Source organism: Xyrauchen texanus, chromosome 12 (genome assembly GCF_025860055.1).
Source record: "Xyrauchen texanus isolate HMW12.3.18 chromosome 12, RBS_HiC_50CHRs, whole genome shotgun sequence".
NCBI lineage: Eukaryota > Metazoa > Chordata > Actinopteri > Cypriniformes > Catostomidae > Xyrauchen > Xyrauchen texanus.
This window is the reverse complement of record NC_068287.1, coordinates 37,685,189-37,707,994: the sequence shown is the minus strand read 5'-3', so window position 1 is coordinate 37,707,994 and position 22,806 is coordinate 37,685,189. Positions and strand designations below refer to the sequence as shown.

The 22,806-nt window shown below is 37.9% G+C and overlaps 2 protein-coding genes across 4 annotated transcripts in view; one reads left to right on the top strand and one right to left on the bottom strand.

The window, feature by feature from the left end:
* The first annotated feature begins 3,769 nt into the window (after positions 1 to 3,769).
* LOC127653234 (transmembrane ascorbate-dependent reductase CYB561-like) lies at positions 3,770 to 15,059 on the top strand. Of its 3 annotated transcripts, XR_007971785.1 has the most exons (8): positions 3,770 to 3,983; positions 5,916 to 6,126; positions 7,956 to 8,054; positions 8,416 to 8,519; positions 11,730 to 11,887; positions 12,085 to 12,198; positions 12,334 to 12,385; positions 14,045 to 14,081. XR_007971785.1 is itself a non-coding variant. In XM_052139844.1 (6 exons), exons 2-6 carry the CDS (start codon positions 5,919 to 5,921, stop codon positions 14,235 to 14,237), a joined length of 762 nt encoding a protein of 253 aa, XP_051995804.1. In that variant the 5' UTR covers positions 3,770 to 3,983; positions 5,916 to 5,918; the 3' UTR covers positions 14,238 to 15,059. The 3 variants fall into 3 exon arrangements, 2 of the variants coding, with proteins under 2 accessions (XP_051995804.1, XP_051995805.1); XM_052139844.1 differs by lacking the exons at positions 12,085 to 12,198; positions 12,334 to 12,385 and having other exon boundaries at positions 14,045 to 15,059; XM_052139845.1 differs by lacking the exon at positions 14,045 to 14,081 and having other exon boundaries at positions 12,085 to 13,901.
* Positions 15,060 to 15,109: 50 nt separating this feature from the next.
* The window catches only part of LOC127652990 (protein TANC2-like), a 176,613-nt gene continuing 168,916 nt past the window's right edge, over positions 15,110 to 22,806 (bottom strand). The window contains 4 exon segments of the mRNA XM_052139455.1: positions 15,110 to 18,897; positions 20,024 to 20,124; positions 21,608 to 21,754; positions 22,303 to 22,394. Of these exon segments, the coding sequence (XP_051995415.1) occupies positions 16,986 to 18,897; positions 20,024 to 20,124; positions 21,608 to 21,754; positions 22,303 to 22,394 (2,252 nt within the window). The 3' untranslated portion in view covers positions 15,110 to 16,985.

Genomic DNA, 22,806 nt, shown 5'->3' with positions numbered 1-22,806 from the left:
CACCTTCCCTGGAGGGATGGAGTCCGTCTCTCTTTAGCAGGTCTGGTCTACCCCAAAAACTCTTCCAATTGTCTATAAATCCTATGCTATTCTCCAGACACCACTCAGACATCCAGCCATTCAGTGACACTAATCTACTATAAACCTCGTCACCACAATGAGCAGGGAGGGGGCCAGAGCATATTACAGTGTCTGACATCATCACAAATCACACCTCTTTAACATTATCTCTAATGATTTCCGACTGGCCGGACATCATTAGTGCCACATGAATAACAATTTTAGAAAATCTACTGTCAGATGCTCTGGCACATGAAATGCATTTAACAATAGTGGCTGTCTCTATTTCCACGTTCCTTACAATAGAATCACCAATAACAAGGGCTCTTTCAACATGATTCTTAGTGGTGCATCACTGAGTAGGGAAAATCGATTGGAAACAGGAACGGGATAGTGGTGTAAAATGGAGAAAAATGGGTGCGCACTATAAAATGTATGCAGTTCAATCACGATAAAAATAGAAAGCTGATGCACATGGAAAATGCATGCAGTTGAATCGCGATAAGAGAATAATGCGGGAGAAACCCAATGCATGCTTCTTTTCTCCAGAAGAATCTGGTAGGGAGGAAATACAGTTTAGACTTCTGATATGAAGATGGTAGATGACTATGTGACAGTAGTCTGTGAAAGGTAGCTGTGGCATGACTGTAAAGTAATTTATCTTGTTTTGGTCAAGAGCTGTGATGGCGTAGTCCACTGTGCTGCTGCCTAGAGAGGAGCAGTAGGTAAATAAGCCCAGAATATCACCCTTTGTTCTGCCATTCACCATGTAGAGACCTAGGCTTTCACAGAGCTGCAGAACTTGTTTTCCATTTTTGTTTATCTTGTTGTCATAGCTTAGACGTGGTTTAGTAGGAAATTTGTTTTTAAGTATATTTGTATTACTAACAATAAACTTATAACCAAATGAACTAATATAATCCAGTTCTTTAATTCAGATCCAGCATTATCAGGACTGAGTCAAGAGACTGAAATTGAATGATCTCAGATTTTCATGTGTTGAAGATCTCCTCACTATAATAGTTCTTAAACCAAACAATAATTCCTCCTGAATATCTTCCATTTAAACATGAGAGTGTTTCACTGATGGTATATGTAGTTTAAGCAGTGTAGGTTTTAGACTCTGATCGACTCCATGTCTCAAGTAATATTATGATATCTGAACTACATACAGTATTTACAAAATCAGGGTTCTTGTTTTCTCTCCAAAAGCAGCAGAAAACTTTCACTGAATGTTGTAGCTTCTGATTTTAAGTGATGACAACGTGATTTTTATCAGAAATAAGAATGTATGATTCCTGACCCAATCATGTAATGAAATATCCTGAATTAAATGAAGTAATTTAGAATATCAACTGTACAACAAAGATACAGTAAGAATAAATATTTAGAAACATAATAATGAATATGCTTAAATTAAGCTCTTGCAATCATCTAATACATTTTCACATATAAGTTTCATCATGTTCTCTCTTACTTTCTCTTCAGAATGTGAAAGTGGAGATTGATAGTAAATAATTATGTAAGTATTGGTCTGCTTCACACCCACACTTTTCATATCACCTCCGAAGACATAGATGAAACCACTGGAGTCGTATGGATTACTTTTATGTCACCTTTATGTGCTTTTTTGGAGCTTCAAAGTTCTGGTCACCATTCACTTGAATTGAATGGATCAAAAGAGAATAGATATTTTTCTAAAAACCTTAATTTGCGTTCTGCAGAAGAAAGAAAGTCATACACATTTGGGATACCATGAGGGTGAGTAAATGTTGAGTGAATTTTCATTTTTGGGCAACTATCCTTTACAAATGGTTGAGCTGGTCTCTCTGCCTGACTAGCTGACAAGCGTCCGAAACCTCTCTAAAAGCATTGAAACAGACTAATCAGTCCAGTCTGGGAGACCAGATAACCAACTTAGGAGAGTTTAGCTGGTCTCCCAGCCTGACCAAACTGGCCAACCTGATTTGCTGATAAGTGCCAAATAAACTTTATAAAACTATCAAAACAGGTTATCAAAACAGGCCAGCCTGATAGGGCTGGTTTATCTAGTCTTCCAGCCTGGCCAAGCTGCTGGTTAGCTGGTCAGCAAGTTGGTCTCATAGGGTGACAAACGGACAAGTGCCCAAAACCACCAACACAGACCAGCTATCCACCTTTGGCTGGTTTAGCATGGAAAGGGGATATTTTATTATCAGTTAAATCATTGAGACACAAACTCAAAAACTAAAGATTTTACTGGTTTTCCTCACCTGACAGGCAGCTCACGGAGGAGGAAGTTTGCCTGTAGCACGAGCGGACGAAAAAGAAGGGAGGTGGGGGGTGTCTATATTTGTAAGCGTAGAACTGCATAGTGAATCAATTGTGAGTCATTGCTTTGTGAAGTAATTCTCAAAATGTCATCTTCCATCATTCACTCCCACCCCCAGAGAAAGGCAGGAAATTAAAGGACAGCGAAAGTGAGAGAGAAACTGTGTTATTGATGAAGAGTAGGATTAAAGCGCTGAAGATATTGTTAGTGTCACACATGCATACACATTGCGTCAGCACTTTCTAATCCATTGTGGCCAATGAAGATGAAGGAAGGCAGTGCTTCGGCAGCACAACACTGAAAAATCGAAGGAAATATTGCAGATGAATTGCTGCTATTTATTCGCAGCTCATTGTGTCCCTCTTGTGGTTAATATTTGAAACAATCTTAAGGTTATTTTCAGTGCTCAGTTGATAGGAAATAGGCCTACAGTGTGGGCTATGAGCTATGCAAATGAACTGAATATATAATTATTTCCAGGGTGGAAATGTAAAGGGCTTTACTCAGTTCATTCTCACGGCTTAGCTAAACTTGAGAGGAAAGACCCATTCTGACAGGATTTCATGATTAAAATGTAATTTAAAAAATCCTTTTTAATAAAATATGATAGAAAACTTTAATGGAAGCCAAAACCAATTGCATATAATTCTTAAAGATAATTATTTTTATTAAAAGAATATTTTTATTAGGATACTTTTTTCTATCACTTTTTTTTGTACATGTTCCTTGGTGTATACCATAGAGTACCAGTTAAATACTATGGTATATGAATATGATAATAATTCAGTATGGTGGGTAAAATAAAAATACCATGCTTTAAGTTTCCAGTACCATTAATCTACCAAACGTTTTTTCGGGCAAACAAATTGTATTGTATATGATGTGATATAAAATGAGAATGTTTGCAAACAAATGTTCATAAATGTAAGAATAAATACATAAATAAATATGTAATGTGTATTAGTAAATATTTGTAAATGAACAAGTAATTAAAAAGAAATGAGTTCATCGCAAAAACAGTCATCATTATAACGAATTAAATATGAAAATAAAAAAATGTCATAAATAAATAACGTATAATAATGTGTGAGTATATATATATATATATATATATATATATATATATATATATATATATATATATATATATACTAAAAAATATACAGAAAAATGTCTTTTATGAGTTTTATTCGTGTGAACGTTCCGACTAGTCTTTAAATGATGATGAAACCAGCATTAATTGCTCAAAGTGGTCGCCAAGGTAACCAAAAGTGCACATCCTTCATAATGACCCCTCCCATCCCCAAATCTCAGCCAATAGAGGGAGCGCAGGGGCGTGTCCAGCATCTGCCCGTCAACTTCCTAGCGCGTCAGGCTATCCGCCAAGTATGTTAAACATCAGCAGTCCGTCAGCCTCGCTTTGGGGTTACCAGTATAAGAGAATATACGTTGCGCGCTGGTGCGTTTTAAAAAGATTTTGCCTAAATTTTGAAATTAGTCAGCAGAACGCCATAAGTAGTAAGGATCTAGTCCAAAATACACCATAATAAAAACACGCCCATTCCTAAAGCTGTCTGGAGACGTGGCCTCTCCACCTGGACAAACTGCGCAGGTGAGTGTTACTTTTATTCCATATGACTAATGCACAACTGCACACATAATTTAGTGTCAAACGCAGTTTAAAAGCGTGTCATCTTTGGATTATGGTTTGCTTGACGTCTTGAATGAGTCTTCCCTCTATTATTCTGTTTTTGTTTTGTTTTATTTGATAACTTGTTATTATCACGAGGTTAATGATTTTTACCAACTAAACTGCAAAACATGATGTGTTTGTCCCAGATAAAAGTTTAATCTTCCTCATCCACAGAGTTATGTACTGTTACAGGGTGTTTTTACACCAGGGTGATAATATACATTCATAAGACTGGCACAGACCACATGATACTTACTGTAAACACAAGACTGAGAGACTGTCTGCATAATGTGTTTACTAAAGTCCATGAGATGATTGTGTGCAATGTCTAAATAATTAGATCTTAATAATACTTAACATTTTATATATTATTATAGATTAAATGTTATCTATTATTATTATTACATGTTATATATTATATGTAGCTAATGAGAATCCCTGAAATTATCAGATTTATTTTTAGACAAAAAACATATTTGTTATTTTCAGTTTTGTTCAAGGTGATTAAATTATGTTTTTTCAAATACTGTCCAATAACTGAAATTATTAGTATTATTAGTACCTCAAGTTTGGGGTTAAGTACAATTTTAATCAAAACAACCATCTGTTATTATTTCTTTTTACTTGAAATTTTGCTCCATCAATATTCAATAAAAAATAAACAAATTCAGTCTTGCTATACTTTGGGACCAGAACAAATGATGTTATGTTATATGCAGAAGCCCAAAGATAAACATGTCAATTACAATTTATTTGCGCTTTTAACAATACATTTAATTTGAAAGCAATTTATAGCAAATTACAACCCGTATATTTTTAAATAACTGTTTTTATTTCTTACTATGGCTGTCAGTAGAATCAAATAATCATAATAAAAGGAGTATTCCAGGTTCTAGTTAAGCTCAATCGACATAATATTGATTACCACAAAGAAGTTTACAGTGAGGCACTTACAATGGAAGTGAATGGGGCCAATCGTAAATGTTAAAATACGCACTGTTTCAAAATAAAGCCACAAGACATAAACAATATGCGTGATAACATGATTTTAATGTTATCAAATCAATTAATAACCTTTTCTGTGTAAAGTTATTGCCAATTTTACAACTTCGTTGCCATGACAATGTAGTCAGCAAACCCTAAAACCCTAAAATGACTGTAAAAATGACAATTTAAACAACTTTACTGCCCAAATAATGCATGATATTTTTTTTATAAAGTGTGTTATAGAGTGCTTTTGTAAAATTACAAGCTTCACATTTCTGCCTTTTAAAATCCCCCAAAATTGGCCCATTCACTTCCATTTTAAGTATCTCATTGTAAACTCAAATGTGCCTTTTTTTTTTAAAGAAATGGAGGGACGGGTCAAAATAACATGCGGAAGTGTCCTTGGGCAAGACACTGAACCCCAAGTTGCTCCCGATGGCAGGCTAGCGCCTTGCATGGCAGCTCTGCTCTCATTGGTGTGTGTGAATGGGTGAATGAGTTCACAATGTAAAGTGCTTTGAAAACCGCTACGGTAAAAAAAGCGACATATAAGTGCAGACAATTTACCATTTCTTCTTTGTCGCACCACCTTGTGCCAATTTTGAAAACCCCTGGCCTACTGTACAGTCTATCACAGCAGGTGAGAAATGTCTATTACTGTCATGAAAATGATATCACAATGCAAAAACACAATAAAATAATTTTTCTTTATATATATATTTATTTATTTGGGGGGGACATGCTCTTTGTGAAAGAAATCCATCAATATTTTGACACAATTGTCTTTGATGTCGTTATTTTAAAAAGATAAAAAAGCACTTCTCTTAAAGATTATCCAATCGTCTCTTTCTTCCTCTTTCCCAGGTTATGGAGAGGATCCCGTTGAGTATGGGCAGCTTGCGAACCCTGCCGGGGTACGTGGCTGTTTCTCAAGTGGTGGGGGTGGCGTGCGTGGTGATCACAGGTGTGTGGATGGGACATTACCGTGGAGGCTACGCCTGGGACGGCTCACTAAATGAGTTTAACGTTCACCCACTCTGCATGGTCCTCGGCCTGGTCTTCCTGTATGGAGATGGTAAGAATCAGCGCAAAGATTAAATTAATGGTACATTTATTTGTCCAAATTTAGCTGACCTTAACCACCATAGACATTGAATTGTGTGTCATATTTTCATTACCATTTTCACTGTCTCTATCCCACAGTTTATTGCATCTTTACTTTCACATTGACCAAATATCAGAAGCTGGCTAAAGAGACCAAAAGATGTATTGTCTGATAGGAGGTCTGTGTGTCTTCATAGCCCTTAGGGTGTGCTGTATGTGACACATGTCCCATAAAAACCGCTCTGACTTCCTCAAAACACACACACACACAAAAATCAACAGACATGGCCAGCTAATGCTGTAAGAGCTCCAATCTGATTTGCTTCCTGATTGCTGAGACAAAATGGGCTAGGATATTTTATGGGCATGGTTTTCAAACAGAGGTCATGGCCTGAGGAGAGATAGTACTGTGTGCTTTTGTCTATTAATCAGTAACCAACCTGTAGTAAAGTTTACTAGAGAGGAAGTAGTAAGATAAGAATAATTGTTAAATCCTTTTGGATTGCATGCAGACTTGCGTATCTACGGTATCTGATATGGAGACTCGTGTGTTGTTAATGGCTAATCATAGTCAATTCATGGTTAGCCCATCTGGCCACATTATAAAAATATCAACAAAGATAGATCGTTGACTACCACCCCTGGAGTCGTGAGTTCGAATCCATGGTGTGGTGAGTGACTCCAGCTCATGGGGTAACCTCCTTGTGGTCGTGATTAGTGTTTCTCACTCTCAAAGGGGCACGTGGTAAGTTGTGCATGGATTGCGGAGAGTAGCATGAACCACCACATGCGGAGTCTCCGCTGTGTCATTCACAATGAGCCATATGATGAGATGCGTGGATTAACGGTCTCAGAAGCGGAGGCAACTGAGACTTGTCCTCCACCACCTGGATTGAGGTGAGTAACCGCGCCACCACAAAGACCTGCTAAGTAGTGCGAATTGGGTATTCCAATTTGGGAGAAAAGGGGATAACAAAAAAACGAAATAAAGACCGATAGTGATTGAGCAGCTAATATCTTTAGCAGTGGCCCACTGATTCAAAGCCCTCGCCATGATAATTTATTTAGGACGTTATCCCTGAAAGGTTGAATGCATGACAGACAATATTTTTATTTTCTCTTCAAAATGCAGTGAAGTGAAAGTAAATGTCAAAAGAAATGTTTATTCTCAAGTAAAGTACAAATACTAATTGTACTTACGTACAGTAACGATTTATGTGCACGATATATCGGTGTATCCCTAATAGATAAACAGATAGAAAAAGAAAGACATTACATTTGGATTTCTGACAGTTGGAGTTTGAAGTAACGAGCTTATTTGAATATTCTGTCAATGGAAGTCTTTGGGGTTTTCAGATATTTGTGCAACAACTGTGATTAGCTTGTAGTTTGAAATCGGTTTAGGGACTTTGAAAAAACAAACAAACCCTAAAGTCTACATAATGACCTCTGTGATTAGTTAAACTCTTCTCATTTGAAATGAGTAGACATCCTTGCTGAATACACTTTTAATTGTAAATGGGTTACTGGGCTTATGACATCACAGCCATGAAGATTCTCAGCGAGGGCATTTTGCGTGTTATGTCTGCATAGTACATCAAACAATTTTTTCAAAAGAGCAATGAAAATCCTGTGTTCTCTTGTCTCCTTAAAAAGTGATTATTCACCTGCTCTGCCTTGTCTTACAAATTTGAACATTAACGAGCATCATACTGTACATTTGCTGGCAGTAATATTGGTTAACCTTTGATTATTTTGCTCTTATGTCTTTTTAAAGAACCTGTTCTTTCTTTACTGCAGCTGTGCTGGTTTATCGTGTCTTTAGAAATGAGAGTAAACGTTCTGTGAAAATTCTCCATGCTCTGCTACATGTGATGGCCCTCATCATCAGTGTTGTGGGTAGGTTTTAAAGCTTTTTGATGCCAAAGACTCCCCTTTTTTGTGAGGGATCCACTTACAAACAAAAAAGAAGCAAAAAAACATACAGTATATATACAGTATTTTCATGTCTAAAGTATGTTACAATTCACTCACAATGATATACAGATACTTTATTGATTAGGACACATTGTTATATTCTAACAAACAGTTGATTTGTGCCCAGATAAGGCACAACAATTATATCATAAGTTGGCCACTTATGTCATTTTTAATTCAATTTATTTATAGCCAAGAGTTGAACCTGGATCTACTGCAATAAAGAGAAGAATACTAGCATTGAACTTCTAAATTACATCTATCCCTCTGTTTCTCTCCTCAGGTCTAGTGGCTGTATTTGACTTCCATGCCACTGCTAAGATTCCCGACATGTACTCTCTTCACAGCTGGTGTGGCATGCTTACCTTTGTTCTGTTTTTCCTGCAGGTGAGTCTCAGTTATTCATTGTTTTCTTTAACTAGCATTTGCTTTAGAATGTCTTCCTTCTTCCTTCTTTGACACAGAGTACCGGAACAATCATGGCTGTGATGCAAAAGTATTAATGGAGCACTTTGCTTTGCATTAGCAAACCCACTTGTGGGTAGACTTTTGACTTCATATTCTACATAGTGCTGAAAACTAGAACTTTTAGAGGCAGTTAAATAAGGTATAATAAAATTGCTTCAAGATCAATAAACTCGGTTTTTAACTTTTAAAATGTTTTATATTAATAATATAATAAATATGAATATTATAAATAATAAACTAATGAAAAATAATATATATATATATATATATATATATATATATATATATATATATATATATATATATATATATATATATATATACACACACACACACACACACACACACACACACTGGCAGCCAAAAGTTTGGAATAATGTACAGATTTTGCTCTTATGGAAAGAAATTGGTATTTTTATTCACCAAAGTAGTATTCAACTGATCACAATGCATAGTCAGGACATTAATAACGTGAAAATTTACTATTACAATTTAAAAAACATTTCTTAAACTACTTCAAAGTGTTCTCATCAAAAAATCCTCCATGTGCAGCAATGACAGCTTTGTAGATCCTTGGCATTTTAGCTGTCAGTTTGTCCAGATTTCTTGTAGCATTTGCCATAGATGTGCCATAGATCTTGTCGGCACTTCTCACGCACCTTACAGTCTAGCTGATCCCACAAAAACTCAATGGGGTTAAGATCCATAACACTCTTTTCCAATTATCTGTTGTTCAATGTCTGTGTTTCTTTGCCCACTCTAACCTTTTCTTTTGGTTTTTCTGTTTCAAAAGTGGCTTTTTCTTTGCAATTCTTCCCATAAAGCCTGAACCCCTGAATCTTCTCTTTACTGTTGTACATGAAACTGGTGATGAGCGGGTAGAATTCAATGAAGCTGTCAGCTGAGGACATGTGAGGCATCTATTTATCAAACTAGAGATGTAGTTCTCCTCTTGGTTAGTTGTACATGGACCTTCCACATCTATTTCTGTCCTTGTTACAACCAGTTGTCCTTTGTCTTTGTAGACTGTCGTGTACACCTTCAGTTTTTTGGCAATTTCAAGCATTGTATAGCCTTCATTACTCAAAACAATGATTGTCTGACGAATTTCTAGAGAAAGCATTTTTTTTACAATTTTTTTAAGACATGCCAGTCTATTGCATACTGTGGCAGTTTACACAAAGGCAATGTTAAGCTTCTTTTAACGAACCAAATGGCTTTCAACTGTGATTTACTTCACTCGATTCACTCAGTTCCGCCCTGCTCACCACAATCAGTTGCCCTGACTATACGTTGTGATCAGTTGAATGCCACTTTGGTGTATAAGTAATTAATATATAATAGTAGTAAATAAATATATAATTATATATACAGTTGAAGTCAGAAGTTTACATACACATTAGCCAAATACATTTAAACTCCGTTTTTCACAGTTCCTGACATTTAATCGTAGAAAACATTCCCTGTCTTAGGTCAGTTAGGATCACTACTTTATTTTAAAATATGAAATATCAGTATAATAGTAAAGAGAATTATTTATTTCAGCTTTTATTTCTTTCATCACATTCCCATTGGGTCAGAAGTTTACATACACTTTGTTAGTATTTGGTAACATTGTCTTTAAATTGTTTAACTTGGGTCAAACTTTTTGGGTAGTCTTCCACAAGCTTCTCACAATAAGCTGCTGGAATTTTGGCCCATTCCTCCAGACAGAACTGGTGTATCTGAGTCAGGTTTATAGTCCTCCTTGCTCACACATGCTTTTTCAGTTCTGCCCACAAATTTTCTATCAGATTGAGTTCAGGGCTTTGTGATAGCCACTCTAGTACTTTGATTTTGTTATCCTTAAGCCATTTTGTCACAGCATTGGAGTTATGCTTGTGGTCTTTGTCCATTTGGAAGACCCATTTGCGACCAAGCTTTAACTTCATGGCTGATGTCTTGAGATGTTGCTTCAATATAGCCACATCATTTTCCTTCCTCATGATGCCATCTATATTGTTAAGTGCACCAGTCCCTCCTGCAGCAAAGCACCTCCACAACATGATGCTGCCACCCCCATGCTTCACAGTTAGGATGGTGTTCTTCAGCTGGCAAGCCTCAACCTTTTTTCTCCAAACATAACGATGGTCATTATGGCCAAATAGTAAAATTTTTGGCTTCATCAGACCAGAGGACATTTCTCCAAAAAGTAAGATCTTTGTTCCCATATGCACTTGCCAACTGTATTCTGAATTGTTTTAATGGCATTTTTGGAGCAGTGGCTTCTTCCTCGCTGAGCAACATTTCAGGTTATGTCTATATAAGACTCATTTTTACTGTGGATATAGATACTTGTCTTCCTGTTTCCTCCAGCATCTTCACAAAGTTCTTTGCTGTTGTTCTGCGATTGATTTACACTTTTCGGACCAAACTACATTCATCTCTAGGAGACAGTATGTGTCTCCTTCCTGAGTGGTATGATGGCTGCGTGGTCCTATGGTGCTTATACTTGCGTACTATTGTTTGTACACATTTCTCCCAAGGATGAACCAGACTTGTGGAGGTCCACAATTTATTTTTTGCTGATTCCTTTTGATTTTCCCATGATGTCAAACAAAGAGGCACTGATTTTGAAGGTATAGGCTTTAAAATGCATCCACAGTTACACCTCCAATTGACTTCAATTATCCTATGAGAAGATAATTTGCTAATTGCCTATAGGCTTGACAAGCTGCATAAAGGCACAGATTATAGTGTACTGTATGCAAATTTCTGACCCACTGGAATTGTGATATAGTCAATTAAAAGTGAAACAATCTGCCTGTAAACTATTGTTGGAAAAATTACTCATGAAATGCACAAAGTAGTTGTCCTAAACGTCTAGGCAAAACTAAAGTTTGCTAATACGAAATCTGTGGAGTGGTTAAAAATGTATTTTAATTACTTCAACCTAAGTGTATGTACATTTCTGACATATGTACATATATATATAATTTATATACTTTTTATGGTTTAAAAACCTTAAGTTTACACCACATTTTCAATGTTTGCGAAGAATATATCTCATAATTTTATAAAACTGTAGGGCAGGTCACCTCAAAATGTGTTTGAACTATGACTGACCTGCTCTCTTCTAATTTTCTTCAGTGGTTGTTGGGAATGGGCTTTTTTGTGTTCCCCTGGGCATCTGCTCAAATAAGGAACTGGTATCTACCACTCCACGTCTTTTTTGGCCTGTTGCTGCTGGTTATGTCTGTGGGAACCTGTCTGCTGGGCATCACAGAGAAACTGCTCTTCAGTATCAAGTAAGTGACATCCACTGTCCTACACACAGGAAGCTTACATTTTGTTACAATTCATCTGAATGCTCTTGGTGAATGAATCAATTCAAATGCATGCTCCTGAAATGTGTCATAGAGAATGTAATTTTTGCCCCATCTGAATAGTTTTTAAGGTGCAGATTATTCCCGTGTCCGAATATGTCTTCTTCCCTACTATACAGTATAGCATGCCAAAAGCAGTATGTCAAGTACATTAACGGCTGAGGAGTGCGTCCTTCATCAAATGCAGTATGGGAATTCAGATGCAGTATATGTCTATATAATACAATAGCTAGGTGAGCAGGTGTGTTGTGTCATACTGAAGCGGTTTTTATGTATTGTATTTTAGCATGTCTGGAACGTTGTATTGACCAATCGGCATTCAGGAACAATCCCTTTTAAAATTAAAATGGTTGTATATTGTCATTTAGACAATCTCTATCAGGACCTGTCTGAATGCACCTGATGTCATTCTAAGATGAGGTAAGAATGTTGAATGGTGGGAGATTGATGAGTCATTCTGTGAATGAGTCAGAGCAGAAAGAGACATTTTCAATGGCTTGTGAATATTAATGATATTTGCCTTCTTTTCTCAATCACAATCATAAAATGCAACATATGGTTTTATTAATAGTATTATTCCTGGTATGTATATGCAAAGAGAAACATGGTAATAAGAAATAGTTTCTATTCCTATGCATAAAATGTACTGCATATGTAATTATTACATTCATTTTTTATCAAAAAGTTATTGGGAGAACAGGGCAGTTGTAACTGCTATTTACTCAAATTAAGTGCCTCTGCACATGAACGTCCACAATAACAACCACTTTCTGGATGCTTAAGATCAGCAGCTTCTTCAAACCAATGCACATTTTATACCCAAGTTTCTTTTTGGAAGAGTTCAGAAGTGAATTCTGCAGACCATTTTGATTGTGCTGTCAGTTTTGATGCAAATTAATCTGAAACAGTCTTTGTTTTGATCACTGTCTAGTTGGCATGATTGACATCTTGATAAAAATGCATTATGTATTAAAATGGAAAATGTATTGTAGAACGATGAACTTAAGGTTGAATTTTTGAGGAAGAACACTTAGAACTATGTATGGCGTAAAAAAGGGCGCTGCATACCAACATAAAAACATCATCCAAATGTTGAAGAATGGTGGAGGGAGCATCATGATTTGGGGCTTTTTCAGGGCCTGGACCACTAGTCATCAGGGAGAAATATATTCCCAAGATATTCTACAGTATAATGTCACGGTGGCTGTTCACCAGCTGAAACTCAGTAGAAGTTGGGTAATGAAGCAGGACAATTACCCTACACATCAAAGTAAATCACATCAAAGTAAATCTGTTATAGAATGGTTTAAAAAACAAAAACAAATCCACCTTTTGGAGTGACTCCGTTAGAGCCCAGACCTTTACCTGATAGAGAGGCTGTCAAATGACTTCAGGATAGCCATTCACACCAGACATCCTAAGAATATGGCTGAGCTGCAGCAGTTTTGTAAGGAAAAATGGTCCGGAAATGCTTGGTTGAGGTTATCGCTTCCAAAGGAGGATCAACCAGTTATTAAATCCAAGGGTTCACTTTCTTTTTCCACAGCACTGTGAATGTTTAATGGGATGTGTTCAATAAAGACATGAAAGATTATAATTGTTTGTGTGTTGTTAGCTTTAGCACATTGTGTTTGTCTATACTTGTGACTTTGATGAAAATTAGATCCTATTTTATGACCAATTAATAGAGAAAACGGTCTCATTCCAAAGGTTTCACATCATTTTTCTTGCCATCGTACCTCTTTTTGTGACAAAACTTTGGTGGTGTTGCTTTTTTGGTTCCTGACATTTACCCCAAAATGTGAAAAATATTACATCTATTAGCATCACAGCAACACTGGCTCTGGGGTGGGGCTATCTGTTGGAAAACTGGGGGTGTGTGTGGCAATTTGGTCATTATTTTAGCAATTCTGTTAGCTTATGCTAACGGTACTGAAATCAAACTTTACAATTAACGTATATATATATATATATATATATATATATATATATATATATATATATATATATATATATATATATATATATATATATATATATTTTTTTTTTTCCTTCTTCTTTCTTTCTTTCTATTGTCAGGCCGACCTACTCCATGTTTGTCACAGAGGGGGTTCTGGCAAACATCTTAGGTTTGCTACTGGTGTGCTTTGGGGTTTTGGTGGGCTACGTGGTGACGAGAGAAGATTTCAGGCGACCACCAAATCCAGAAGAGGAGGCTCTGTCCGTGCACTTTAAGACCCTGTCGGAAGGAGAAATTCCCAGCTCTCCTTAAAGTCGAAATATGCATTACAAAAACTGTCTCTAAACTCTCTTTCAGTTTCTCGTGAAAGTGTTTATGTTGGACGCCCCCTTGTGTCATATAAAAGTTACGACAGGATTTAGCAACCGCATCCAAGTCCGTTAAATTGCCAATATGTATTGTACAAAACACTAGACTGTAAAAGTGGAAGTGTCCAATTCAGTGATTCAGTAGTTCCTGCCACTGAGAATTAAATTATTATATAGTACTTATAAGTTATATAAAAATATTATACATTAAAACAACTGTCAGAATATGATTACTTTCCAACTTTCCCTGAACAGTATGTGTAAGTTTTATATTACAGACTACACTTAATATTCAATGCAGATACCTGCTTTACTGTGTGCAGCATTTATCCAGAAATGTTACATAGTTCTGCCTAGTTGCAATACATTACTGAAAAATACATGAGTTCCTCAAGCTCACAATTTACAAGTAATGACCTCCTTTCAAGTGTCAATTAATTGTTAAGACTTACTTATTACCAAAAAAGAGCAGGTCAGTATTGAAGTTGTGCTTTTGTGTTGTGCTTATCTGACTATTTCCTGTGTCTTGGTTAAATAAGTTAGACTGACTGTTATATATGGGATTGTCTCACTAATGTGGTTATGTTATTAGTGTATGTTTGGCAGGTGGCCTTATGCTGTATTTTTGTGTTGGTGTGTTTAAATTGTGTATTTGTCTATTGCATGTGCAGTTCCCATTTATACTGTGTACATATCAGTATGTTTGTAATGCTTGCTTAATCATTAAATGTGATTAAGGATCTATACCAACTATTTAATTTTATCAACTTGAATAAACTTGAAAAATAAATTTCACAAAATGTTATTTCAGTTTGATTTTCTTTGAAGTTGTATTCATTTTTAAATACGTTCATTATTTCCCTCATACATACAGATGATTGTACAGTTTACAATCGTGTAATCAGATAAAAATTAATCTTTCACGTTTTCCTTCCCAAAACATCACAGCTTACATTTACAGACAATTTACAGTGAATTCTCCTTCGCAAGCTCAGTTTGAAACAAAATTAAACCATAAAAGAAATTTGAATACAAAACCCAATCTTGACCCTTTGATGTTTTGTCTAATAAGGGAAAAAAAGGAAATATATCGTGCCACAGTCTTTTTCCTCAGTGAATATTCATACATAAAACCACACGTGGAGAGCATGTGTTCTAGTTCTGCACATTATTTTCAGTCATTTACACTTCCGTCATACAAAAGGAAAACAAAGTTAAATACAAACACTGTTGTACAGTAAGCAGGTCAAGTCTGACTGCACCTCATAAAGAGAAAAATAATAATTAAAACACTGAAAAAGGCCTGCTCTTTTACAACAGCAGTTGACAATGATCGGACAAGCCGGATTTAAATGTCTGTCTTGCAGTCATCCTCCCCTAAGACATCCATATAAAAGTGCCTTGCCCATCAATTGTTAGTTCAATGGTAAACGGCTTTGCAAACCGATCGGGCCTCCTCTTATGTATCTGTAAATAAGTACTCACAGTTTAAACAAAACAAAGAGGAACACCTTTCTATTGGGGGGAAAAAAAGCTTCACAACTGAAAGGTATAGTTCAACTGAGAAAAAAAAAATCTGTCATAATTTATTCATCCTCATGTTCTGTCAAACCCTTATGACTGACTTCCATGAAACACAAAAGTTAGGATGAAAGTCCCCATTCAGTTTCACTGTATGAAAGAAAAGATGCAAATAAGTCAATGATGACTGAGGCTTTCATTCTGCCAAACATCCCTTTTGTGTTTTAAATTTTCATTTTTGCATGAAATACCCCGTTAAGTGTGTTTCTGTGCACGTAAGAAACGATCAACACTTTACGAACGTGGATTTTGAGGTTGCAAAATAACATTTAAAACGTTTCCCTCGCACCTATTATCCCAGTGAAATGTTTCTTTGGAAAAGAGAACTTCCGCTTTAGTGGTGTGACAAGTGTTCCATTAAGAGAAAGTAAATAACAGGTTGACCTACCAGATGTTACTTCCCATGAGTAGATAGATTATTATACCAATCACTTCTTACATTTGCATTGTTTAAAAGGAAGCGATACATTGTAACCTGTTGACAAAAGCTAAAAAAAATGCCTGTAACAGTCTAAAAATATTTCACATTGCTGACTGCATGTCAACTTAGGAATGAAATGCAAAAACTGTAAAACAACTGCATTGAAATTTATATATACTATATATATATTTGTACAAGCATAACTTAAAATTATAAATATTACTTTTCTGCTTTAGCAGTATTGATCTGGAATAATATTTTAAGTACATTTTAAACTTAGGACACAGCAATGATTCTCAAAAGAGGGAATTTAACTGGTTTGAGGAGAATATTGGTACAGGTCTAGTCCAGGGGCTAAGTTCAGCAAAAGAATTCCGAAATGTGTCCTGGCTGATATTTAGATGCTGCCCTCTCTTGAAGGTACAGAAAAAGTTTAAGCTTCATGTACAGCAGTTAGACTGGCCTACTGTAATTCCAAAGGGTCCTTGATACTTCCATTTTTGTGTCCAGAACAAATATAGACACGCTTGTTTTGCACATGCTAGACTTAAGTGGAATTCACCTTGACAGGTCCATATTTTCATCAACAAGATATGGGGCATTAAATGAAGGTATGATGATGGTCAGGTTTGCAATGAAAACATGTTAGATATTCTTCAAGAATGTTCTAAGAAATCTTGCACACTGACTCTACACATTAGATTCCACAAAGGGTCTCTTTGGTTTAATGGGTGAGGTCGGGCCTTGCCGTTCATTGCGAGACATCTGCCTATACTCATTGTCCTGGTAGGCCTGGGAAACTGGCAGAGTCCGTGCCACTTTCACATCTGGGTATGTGGGAACCTGGCTAACTCTGCCCATTGCGTCTGCCCTGTCCCGTGTCACACCTGGAGGGTTGGCACAGAAATCGTCGTCCATGAGGTGGCCATTGTGAGCGTTGTTGGTACGGTTGTAGTAGGCAATATGGCTGAGGGGTGCTGCATGCTGCCCGTAGCCTGTGTTACTAGGGGAAGTCGCCGGACTGTTTACCACCGTATCCAGAGACGATACGGTCCAGGGCCGAGAACCCGATGAGGAGGATGCAAGCGAAGGCTGTTGCTGAATGTACTGCTGAGTTCGTGCTGTCTTGTCGATGATGCCCATGAAGGGCGTGGCCCGGGAACGAACCGCCTCGCATGGGTAAGTACCCCCCACCACCCGGAAGTCTGTACCTTGTGGGGGTGACATTGGTGAAAGATCATCCTGGTAGCTGCCTTCATAGGTAAGCTTCAGAGGGATCTCCATTTGCTGTGTTGAAGCCGAAGCCCTGAATCCCGGGCCTAGATTTGCAGTGGAACCTGCCACTAAACTGTTGCTGGATGGAGAGAAGCGTAGACCCGTACTGTGGGAATGAATTAGGGGGCGAGGGGGAGGTGGATGCTGTTTGGGCTCTGCGCTGTTGGCGCTGACAGGACGTCGGTGGGCATGTGGGTTCTCGGGCGTGCTGAGGGTTACCTGCCGCTCCATCTCATGGGGCGAGATGGGATAGTATGCGGTCGATTGACTACGGCTGATCTGGGGTGTCTGGCCATAGCGGACAACTCCAGGACTGGGTCTGTATGCGGAGGAGGGCCTCTGTAGAAGCTCATCCTCAACAAGACCAGGGTCCATGCTGATGCCACGCTGGTACAAAGCCCCTGCGCTCAGACTGCCTTGGGGTTGAATTGACCCAGAGTACCCTCCATCCCCAAGTTCATCCATGTCTACCGGGCAGCGAGCACTCATGGAGTGGGCGATCTGACTGTATGCACTACTCCCCAGTACAGCACTGGAGTGTACCGCGGTGCTGGGTTGGTTGGTCCGGACAATCTGTGCCTTGGCTGGCTGCAACCACTGGCCCTGCTGTGACACCTGGGAAGTCTGTTGGGGAAGTTGAAAAGAACGTTGGCTGCTCATCTTGGATAAAGGGGACTTAGGGCGACCTGCAAGCTGGTCCTGCTGGTAGCGGACTGCAGAGGCAGACTGGGGACGGTACATGGCGGCTCCCTCAGAAGATGGGCTGATGCGGTACTGTGGTCCACGACGTAATGGGGAGGGCGGTGGGCTAAATTGGTAGGAGGCTTGTTGAGGTGGACTGGGCCAGTAGTGGGAGTTCTGGTGCGTTGGGGAGAGTGACGGGGAGGTGGATTGGTAGCCCTGGCGAGTAGGAGATGACATTGAAGGCAGGGTGGGGCGAAGGTCAAATGCCTGGCCCAGGTAGGGGGAATCATGATGGCTCGGAGATGGGGGCATGTTCTGAATGACTGGAAGCCCTGATGGATTAGTGTGGTGCTCGGCAGGGACACCTTGTGGGAGGCCATCCAAATCCCGCTCAAGGTAATCGTCCTCCTCCTCAAACAAGTCCTGGACAGGCTCCATGTCTGAAAAACGGGGCTCCATTGATGAAGGCGGGACCATGGGTGGGCCTTGATCATTGGGAGGGGAAGGGGGCAGATCCAGCTCCTGTTGCCTTGCAACCTGACAACACTCCTCCTCCACACGCTGCAGCAGACGCTGGATCTCGCGGCTATTGGGACACAGATGCAGGGCTTCACTCAGGTCCTCCAGGGCTGCGTGGAATTGCCTAAAGAGATGGAGACAGGGAATGAGAGAGAGTAGGAAGGCGGGAATGGCAGTAAGAACAAAGAAGAACAAAAGTTTTGTTATCTGTCTACTAATGAAGGCTGAGAAATGTTCACTGTTAAAGAAATGTTCTATGTTCAATACAAGTTAAGCTCTATCGACAGCATCTGTGAGATGATTACTACAGAAAATATATTTGACTTTTTTCAGTTTGTTAAATTATGTAACATTTTTGTTTATACTAGTTTACTTACGATGGAAGTCTATGGGGCAAGGCAATGCATTTGGATACAGGTTAAAATACACACTTTTCGAAAGTACTATATATTCACAAGACTTCAACATACGTGTTGATATGAGACTATTGATAAACTAATTTGCTAATCTTAAAAGTTATATCCAATCTATCAACTAATGTCTTGACCATGTAAAGCTGGTTAACCCTGTAGCTTTCGCACAGTACATGCAATGGGTCGCTTACATAGAGACGAATTCACCCACAGGAATTCCGTCATTAACGCGAAGCAAAATCCATCCACTTAAAAAAGTAGTACCACTGCTAAAAGGATGATTTAAACTGTAGAGCTCAAATAGCCCAGATTTTGCACACAAGAATCACTTTTAGCACTTTAACAAATATATGAGTTGCACATTTCTGCTTTGAAACTCTCCAGAATGCCTAGACTTCCATTGTTAGTGTCGACAGAGAAGATTCCTTTACTAATTTGATCTACAAATCAACCCTATCAAAATCATAGACTCAGAAAGACCTCTGATCTTCCAAAACAAAGCATACAAATCAGTATATTGGGTGCAGAGTCAAAGTAAAAAGATAATGAGGAGTAAAAGGAATAAAACATGAATGATGGACATTCTGCGGAAGAAAAGAATCTGATTGTTAAACAAAAAAACATGAAGTATGAAGAACAGGTCTAATCCTGATGTTGACGTCTGATGAGGGAGAAGTCAGGGGCTTAAATTGACATCTGTCTTGAAGCTCATAGCACTTTTTCATCCAGCCGAAACTTAAATGGCCAGTATGGGTCATGATCGGTCACTGCGCATTATCTGTGCTAGAGCAAAAATGTGATACAAAGGCTGTTCTGCCTGTTGGTTGCTACGGTTACCTGCTGCTGCGCTTGGCACGGGCTCGTGTGTAATAGGCTTCATAGGATTTGGGTTTCAACTCTAGTGCCTTGGAGGCAAACTCCTCTGCCATTCCAAAGTCCTGCAAGCAACAACAGGACCAACAGTCATACACTGAGTCGTACATGAGGTCAGAGGGAAGACAAACACACACACACACAACCTGCACACACTGACACATACACACACGAATAGACACTCACATAGTGTATGCACACACAGCTTAAACAGGAATGTGCCACATATGAGGACATGAACACACAAACAAACATATTTTGAGCACCAAAAGTGCAAATATGTAAACGGACAAATGAGAAATGCATGTACACACTTATAAAATGTGCAGACACACACATACAAATATATGCCCTACAGAGACAATGGGAAAATGCAATGTGACAGCTCCTGATGCTCCTGTACTACAACTCACACTGAAATTAATCCAATAAATGTCAGTGTCAATAAATGAACCAACAGACCAAACTGAAACAGAGATGAGAGCGAGATGATAAGAAATGGGGGTTGCTCTGCATTGCCATCAACTAAAAATGATGTATAAGGACATGAAATTGGGCTTTCAAAAAGATTTCTCCATCCAGAGGATGGAGGTTTGAAATTCAAAACTCAAAATGAGAAATCAGTAATAAAGGAGAAATAAATGGGAAGATCAAGATATTCCCTAATATCCCATTGATAAGGTTATTAAATGCCTAGCTACACAAACTGATTTATCTCTCAGTGTTTATTTTTTTTTAACAGATTATTGAAAGAAAAGAAAAAAAAAAAAAAACCCAGAGAAACTTGAAGGGATAGTTCACCAAAAAAGTTACATTCTGTAATAATTTACTCACCCTCATGTCGCTCCCAGTCCGTATGACTTTGTCTTCTTACATTTACATTTAGAGACTTCTTGTGCTAAACAACGCAAGTTCTCGGGTGTACAAGCTTTTCTCAAAATTAGTAAAATTTTGGGTTGTTTTTCACCAAATCTTTTAGTATGTCTTCAGACATTTTAAAGCTTTTAAGTGAGTCACTATGAACTGGCATTCAATAGATTTTTTTTCTTTCTTTTTTTTCTTTGTGTATTGAAAATATGAAGAAAAATATTTGGGTTTGGAATGACATGAGGGTGGGTAAATTATGACAGAATTTTCATTTTTAGGTGAACTATTCCTTTAAAACCTACTGTATATGTACACACAAGCAATTTGTTAGTTTGGTAGTCGCCATTTAGTGGATGCTTTTTAAACAAAGATATTAAGAATACTTCATCGCATGTACAGTTGCCTTGGGTCAGCTTGAAATAAAGTGCATTAACTCTATAAGATCCTATAGGCACCTATGCATCCTTTCTGCTGTTATTCCATACCCTTAACCAATAGACAATCATCACCACTAAGAACAAATCATCTTTAATTGGGAATTACCAAAATCTCTAGTCTCTTTTTATATGAGCTGACTGATTAGACTAATGTATCTCAGTGCTTGCTCGTAACATCTCTATGAGTGATGAGAGACAGAAGGAAGAGAGTTTAAAAGAACAAAACTCAGTGTTTAGGACTCACGTTCATTTTCCTCCGGCAGCGAGAGAGGTTGAGTAGCAGAGAGACTTTGAGCTCACGGAAGGTCTTCAGGTCTTCTGTGAAACCCTCTCTTGGGAACTTCTTCAGGGCATACTGGTACCTTTGAGCGGCTTCTTTCACCTTTCCTTTCTAGATTAGCAAATCATTTTGAAGACTTCTTAATTAGATAATAATACAATTTAAAATAATTGAAATGTTGTAATAATGTTATAATATTGTTGTAATAATGTTATAATAATCACCATGTTATTGGGATGCATAAAATATCAGTGATGAGGAATCGATATGAGGCATATATGAGTTTATAAATTGCATATATATATATATATATATAAAATCCATAAAAAAAACAAAAACTGTCTGTACATTCATTTTGAAACTGCCACAATGGGGAAATAACACTGCTATTATACTTGCATACTCATCAGCAAAGAAGGAATGGTTATTGGCCTATTCCGATAATGTCAAAATAGCAAAATATTGGCCAAATAGTCATCCCAATTGATATAAAAATGGCAAAAGAACATAGCCAAATTTGAACTTGTATCCAGTTATCTGCTAAATGCATTGAATTCCTATGTTACAATCAACATTTTCAAAATGTACAGGCTATATTTCTTCTGCTGAATTTTCGAGTCTTTTTGTGTACGATTACAGACCAGATAAAAGCCACTGACCTTGTAGAATCCGTCCCCTTCTTCTATGAGTTTGCTCAGCAGAACAATCATAATATCAGGTTTGGATGTCGCCATCGCCCATGTAGCAGGACCTAAGTGCAATGGAGCATGAAAAAGAGAAAGAAAAAGTTCAGGGTCAGCGCAGACTGCAAGAGCACAAAACTAGTTTCCTAGGGACACAAAAGGACTGAGCAGGGCTGCCAGGATATCTTGCTTGAAAGGAAGAAAAGTCTATAAACAACTTCTGGATATCACAAAAAGCCACAACGACACACCAGACTAATAAAAACAAACAAAGTTCAGACAACGTGGCTGTTTATATCTTGCTGAAATTAAGATCTATCATTGATAAAGACATTAAGTCCAACAGCTACTAAACTTGCTGTCAGCATGTGTTAGCTCCCTAGGAAGTGCCTGAACTGAGGTCATGTTGTTGTACTGGTTTGGACTAAATGTACAGTGGATTGAGGGAGGATTTAAGAGATTGATGGGGGCCTGTTAGAG